This window comes from Tupaia chinensis, unplaced genomic scaffold, assembly GCF_000334495.1.
Source record: "Tupaia chinensis unplaced genomic scaffold, TupChi_1.0 Scaffold000377_5, whole genome shotgun sequence".
NCBI classification, from domain to species: domain Eukaryota; kingdom Metazoa; phylum Chordata; class Mammalia; order Scandentia; family Tupaiidae; genus Tupaia; species Tupaia belangeri.
Genome location: NW_006159879.1, coordinates 834,412 through 841,102, shown reverse-complemented (window position 1 = coordinate 841,102; position 6,691 = coordinate 834,412). Strand labels below are relative to the sequence as shown.

At 55.4% G+C, this 6,691-nt stretch overlaps 1 protein-coding gene across 3 annotated transcripts in view; it reads right to left on the bottom strand.

The window, feature by feature from the left end:
- EIPR1 (EARP complex and GARP complex interacting protein 1) overlaps positions 1–6,691 on the bottom strand; it is a 90,146-nt gene that overhangs the window by 79,488 nt on the left and 3,967 nt on the right. For all 3 annotated transcript variants that reach the window (XM_027773828.1, XM_006153525.3, XM_027773829.1), the window contains one exon: positions 4,062–4,145. In XM_027773828.1, the coding sequence (XP_027629629.1) occupies positions 4,062–4,145 (84 nt within the window). Of the gene's footprint in view, positions 1–4,061; positions 4,146–6,691 lie in introns of those variants that run through there.

The window sequence follows — 6,691 nt, the reverse complement described above, 5'->3', positions numbered from 1 at the left end:
GGTGGGGGCACGTTTCCACCTGCCACACCTCCAGGACATGTGCTCCACCACACCACTGCTCTCGTGGGAGCCACGGGGCCGGGGCCGCGGGGCGGGGGCCGCAGGCCAGGGCTGGGACAGAGCTGCCCCGCCCCAGGACACCTCGTCTTGTGGCAGGAACACAGAGCACCACGTACATAGGAGCTGGGGTGCAAATGCATCCCCCACATTTCACGTGTGGACCCACAGAAACGGGATGAGGAGGACAAGCACTCAAAGTAGGGCATTCGCAGAGCTCAGGGACTGGGAGGTTAAGGCGGGGCCCAGGACTGAGCCCTGGAGCTCACAGGAGGCACCACAACCAGGACTCGCTCCACTCCTGCCTGCTCCCATTTCACCCTCCCGCCACCCTGCAAGTTACCCCACCCTCTGCGTCTGTTACTCCGCAGCTGCCAGGCCCTCAGCCAACTGCACAGCAATGTGTCCCTGCACAAAGGCGTCATTCCGACAGGAGCACAGGCCACAGGCCTTACAGTCCCACTGCAAAATGGAGGCTAAGGAGAAGGATCCCACCGGGCCCACTCCACGGTTCGAGTCCCATCTCGGTGGCTTGAAATACACTCTGAGTGCATGTGTGTGCATGCCCAAGGTCACAAGGGGGGAGTGGAGAAAAAGGGACTGTGGCGTGCCCATTCCCAGGGGAGAGATTTCTCACTTTCCCTCTCTGTTTCTCTCTCTGAAAGTGCGTGCACCCTATGGCAAAATTTTTTAATATAGTTAAACTTCAGGGACCAGCAGGTGGTATGGTGGTTAAGGTGCTGGACACTCCCACATGGCTGACCACAGTTCGAGTACTGGGCCTGGCAGCTTGCTTTCTCACTTTCCCTGTTTGTGTATGTGTGGGTGTGGGTGTGTGTGGGGGGGAGGCTCAAATTAAAATAAAAGGAATGAATAAATAAAATTAAATAATTCTTTAAATATATATATATATACATACATACATATACATATATACGTAGTCAAACTTCAAGCAACACCGATGCCGTCTGGTGCCACACCCAGGACACAGAGAGTGATCTGGAGACGAGGCTCGTGTGTGTTTAAGCCCCAGCACCGCCCACGTGCCACGTAACGGCTTAGGGCCAGCGTCCTCACCTATCGAAGGGGCAATGATACCTGTTGTCAACTGAGGCCTTCAGACCCCAGGACCTCCGCAGCCAGCTCACCCCTTCCATGTCCCAGGAACGGGCCTTGTCCACTGTGACCTGCGGGGCTCGGGGCCTGTGTGTCCCTCTTGGTGCCAGCACTTCCCAGGGAGCCTGCCACGGCGGAATCCACACAGAACCCCCCACGGACGGCTGCTGAGGAGCTGCACACACACAAGCGTACCAGGGACCAGGGAAGCTCCAAGGAGGGAACAAACATGCTGCTCAGAGAAGCTGGGTGCCCGGGGCCACCCTGTGGCCAGTGCTAAGGGAGCCAGCTTCCACATGGCTCACTGGGGCTCCGATCCTGCCCTGGTGGCATGAAAAACACACCAAGCACGTGTGTACACATGACCCAAACGCCAATGGGCAGGAGTGGGAAGGGGATTGCAGATGATCCCCAGGGCTGCTTCCTCCCGCCTGTCTCTCTGGCAAACACACACATCCTTTAACAACCTTTTTTCAAAAACAAAAAAACAGGGGCCAGCAGATGACGTGATGGTTATGTCACTGGACTCCCACGAAGTTGACCACAGTTCGTGTCCCGGACCCGGCAGCTTAAAATTCATGTCAGGTGAGACCCGCAGTTGGTGTAATGGCTACGTCGCAGGACTCCCATGTAGTTGTCCGTAGTTTGAGTCCTGGACCTGGTGGCTTAAACTCATGCTGGACACATATGCGTGCATGCCCAAGATCCCAAGAGGAGAATGGAGAAGGGATTGTGGTGTGGCCATCCCCACTGGGGGGCAATTTTTTGCTTTTTGTCTCTCTGTCTTTCTGGCAAGAGCACGTGCCCTATAGCAAAAAAAAAAAAGAACTCAGGTCAGGTGTGTGCGTGCCCAAGGTCCAAAGAGGAGAAGGGATTGCAGCATTGCCATCCCCCAGGGGGTGAGTCTCACTTTCTGTCTCTGTTTCTCTGTTTTCCAGTGAGCCCTGGTGCCCTATAGCAAAAAAGACTCTAAAAAAAATAATGATGAAGGAAAACAGAGCAAAGCAAGAAGCTGCGTCCACTTGGTGACTGCAGTTCGAACCCGGCCCACCAGCCTGAAACACCGCAGGCCACACACAAGGGCTGGGCCCCAACGGGCCTGAAGGAGGGGCATCGGGCACAAGCAGCCCACGCAGGCCGCTCCCTCCACCCCTCTCACCTGCACCTGCTCCACCGTGAGTACGGGGAGCGGTAACCGGAAATACCGAGTGGAAGGACACCGGGGATGACAACACAGAATACTTTCACAGAGGCCTGCAGTGTACCCACCCCCAGTCTGTGTACAGAAAGAGGTCAGAGGGGGTGACAGGAGGCAGGGACGCCGGTGAACACCGGCAACTGCCAAGGCTCCTGGTGATAACAGGCTTTTTGGAAAATGCTGGAACCAAGGCCCGTCCCTATGGCATTGCAGGGGCAAAATGCTGGGCTCACTCCCCCTCCAGGGCCTCCCTGCAGGGAGCAGTTTGGTGACTGTTTTGGTGACATGATAGGCACGTGGGCGCCGGGAAGATGGTACCGGGAACCAGAGTGAAGGGAACACCCCCTGCACGGGGGCAGGGTGGGGAGGGCGGCTGTCCTCACAGCAGGTCCTCTGGCCCTCAGGGGTAGACAAGGGTGCTGTTTGTGAAAACAGAGGATTCCTGTCTACACCCCTCCCCAAGAGAAAAGCAGCATTGCATGAGCGCACGGGACAGAGTCAGAGAAGATATTTGGCGCTGTGCACCTCGTCTCCTGAACGTGACCCTTGGCTCCAGGTTTGCCCCCTCAGCCTAGTCCCCACATGGGGACTTCACCCCCGGCTTCCTCACACCGCAGGGAACAGCGCTGACCACCCAGCGACATGACGCCAGGATGGGCGCTGGCAGGTGGTGACGTGGCGTGTGCTGACCCTGCTCCACTCAGGAGCCAGACCTGCCGGCCACGGCTTCCGCCCGCCGCCACCCCTCCTCGTCCGCACTGTCCGCACGCTTCGATGGGCTGGTGCCTCTAACCTCTACCACAAGTGCTGTCGTAACTTCTCTCGGTGGCTGTGTGGACAAGGCTGTCCCCAGGCTTCAGCTGCGGGGACTACGGTTAAACACTGAGAATACTTATTTGTAAAGGCCTGGACACACATCACCAGTTAGCTGCCGAAGTGACCATGCCTTGCTGGCAAATGACAGTGACACTTGGCTCTACCCTAACGGCCTGGAAGACTGTCCCAGTCCTACCTTAATGCCACGCCCCATGTGGTCCTGCTACCGGTGGACACCTGGACCACTCCCGACAGCCTCACACACCACCTTCCGATGCCGAGCACCACGAACGTCTCTGCAGCCTCCATGGCGTCTCCAAGGGGTGTACAGCAGCAGCGACCCCCAGCTGAGCACGAGGGCAACGTCCAGCAGGGTGATGCCGGCTCAAGGTCGAGGTGGGAGCTGAGGCCTGAGCTGCCCAGAGCTCGCGAGCAGCCAAACGGCCGGGAGCACAGCCCTGTAGCTCACAGGGACTGAACGGCAGTGCCCACCTAGAGCACGGTGACAGTGGGACTGTGACCTCGGTGGGGCTCAGCTAGCGACTGTCCAAGCAAAGAAAGCGGCCACCTGCCAGCCCAGGTGGAAGGGTGGGACTGGTCATCACTCACGCAGTCACCTGCACGGCCACAGAGCCCAGACACGCCACGAGAGGAGAGCTCAGCGGAGGGCAGACAGCTGCTGGACTCAGCCCGACGTGTAGTTGGGAAATCTCACTGCTTTGAAACGATATATTTAAATCCAATGAAAGTTTTATTTTGTTTGTGTGGCATTAATTTTTCTCTCGAATGTTGCTTGAAAAATCAAGAGCAAAATGGTTATAAGCCAAGAATAGACTCGGTAATTAGCATGTACACATTCATCAAGAATAGTTACCTGATTATCATATTTAAGAGACTGCGTCCCAACCAAAAACCGGACGGCATCTGTTTCTGCAGTTTGAGGTGTTAAAGCACGTGCCTGCAGGAGGGAAAGAAAATGCATACACACTTATGAAGTTTAATAGACAGAGATTAAAAAGGCAGTTTATCTCATTTACTGTTGATGAAGTATAAATTAGTACGATATGGGGAAGGCAATTTAGAAATTTATATAAAAGCTTTAAACTTTTGCACACTTTTAAAACAATTCCACTTCAAATCTGCATATGGAAATAACTGCATGTGTGCACAAAAATTAAGCAATAAAGATGTGAATTATTTACACAGCAAGAGTTAAATCATCTTTTAAATAAAACCACAATTCCAAGAGTAATAGGTAGGTCAGACAAATCACACTTCATCAGAAAGTGGCTTCTTACAATAGTGGAGGAGATGATGGACAACTGTTCTGCAGAGAATAACTAGAAAAATTAAACAACTGGGGCTGGCAGGTGGTGTGGTGGTTAAGGCGCTGGACTCCCACATGGCCAACCACAGTTCAAGTTCAGACTGGCGACTAGCTTTCTTACTTTCTCTCTCTCTCTTTCTCTCTGTCCCTCTCTGGTCAAATTAAAATAAGTACAATAAATAAAATAAGGAAAGTTAAATAAAGTAATTCTTTAACACAAACAAAAGAAGAAACAAAGTACTCTGTGTCCGGGGCTCAGAGACGCTCCACTGGGGGTAAAAGACACCACAGTTCAGGAAAGGAAAGAAGCCCGACTCTGGCCTCCTTTCACCACAGCTGGCGTTGGTCTGGCAGGCTAACGGGCTGATGTTGAGGACAGCTAGGACAGACAAGGAGCTGGGGAGGCCAGAAAAACACTCGTACCACAGGGTGACAGCCCAGGAGGGGTAAGCCAGAGGGAAGGTCACCATTGCGTGGACCAAACCTCGCGGTCACCCCATCCCTGATGAGATTAAGGTGCCCTGACCAGTGAGCACTCCAGAAGCCAGGGCCTGCCAGGGGCCAGAATTCCTCCCGAGGAAGAGAACATCCAGCTGCTCAAACTTTTCACACAGTGTCCAACATTCAGTTGAAAATACTAAGTCATGCAAGAAGAGAAAACCTATTATCAAAAACCAAAAGAAACATCTAAGCGCAATAGGCTTCAATCAGCCGCCCTCGGAAACAGGCTCTAAAACCCTGAGGCATGTGTCCTGCAGTCACGCTAGAGTGCTCTCCATAAGAGGTGAGCCCCGGTTCTGTCCCAGTTTAGCCCCAGTTCTGCCCCAGTTCTGTCCCAGTTCAGCCCCGGTTCTGCCCCGGTTCTGTCCCAGTTCAGCCCCGGTTCTGCCCCGGTTCTGCCCCGGGTTCTGTCCCAGTTCAGCCCCGGTTCTTCTCCGGTGCTGCCCCGGTTCTACCCTGGTTCTGCCCCTGTCCTGTCCCAGATCTACTCCCGCTTCTCCAGCCCACACCTCCCGCCCAGGCGAGCTCCCATCCTCTGCGAGTGACCGGCATGAACAGGCGGACGTACCCGTGTCCAGACCCCGGCACTCTGCCCACAGGAACCAACGTGGTGCCCCAGGCCTGCCGCCCAGCCAGGTGTCCTATGGGACCCGGCAGCTGCCCCGTCACTCATGCCCCACGGGTCCCCGAGCTCGCCGTCTCGTCCCCGCCTCATTCCTTGCCACCCTATGTCTTGCCAACACCATCCCTGCTTTTCCTGACAGGAGCCTATGCCTGGTTGCCCTCAACCTCACCACAAAAGCTACTTCTGACACCGACCCTGGGCTCGGATGTCCGGGCGGCGGGCTGAGACCCTCAGGCTCGGGGGCATCACACGGCAGGAGCAATGCAGAGGTAGGTAAGCTCTGCCTCAGTGGCGCAGGGCGTCTCACCCGGAGCACCAGAAAGAGACAGAGGCCGCCAGAGGCTGGGCAGGGGGCTGAGGCCAGACCTGCAGGACGCTGGAGCTGACAGAGGCGAGCACAGGCCCGGCCTGGGGACCGGGAGGCAGGGCAGAGGAGTGAGGCCTCCCACAGGCAGTCGCACCTGCTAATCTCCTTCGGCTCGGGATGGGTGACAGCTACAGGCGTTTATTCACCAACAAAACCCTGAGTCACGGTGCTCCTGCCAGCCGGGACCCGGCCTGGACAATCCTGCTACTCGGCCATGGATCCCACATAGCTCACTGTGTGGTTCAAGCCCCAGCCCCAGCAGCTAGAAGAACATGCCAAGCGTGTGTGCATGCATGCCTGAAATGCCGACAGGAAGGGGAGGCAGAGGAAAAGGACTGCAGCGCGGCCTTCACGATGCAGGTGTCTCTCACCCACCCGCGCTGCGCTCCCTCACGGCCTCTCGCCCTCTCCAGGGAGTACACGCACCCGCAGTAAAATTAAAAGAAAAGAAAGGATTGATAGGTGCTCAGACCAGTCACCAACCAGGCTGCACGGCACTTACGGAGCTGCAGAGAGCTGTGTCAAGACTCATCGATAAGACGAATGAAAAGCTACAGAAATGGAAACAAGACATATTGAACAACCACAGAAAGCACAGGAAGTTGCTCTGGAATCAAGTACAGCCCTGTCTTAGTCCATGCTCACATTGCTAACGCTAACAGGGTGACTTGTAGGGACAATACA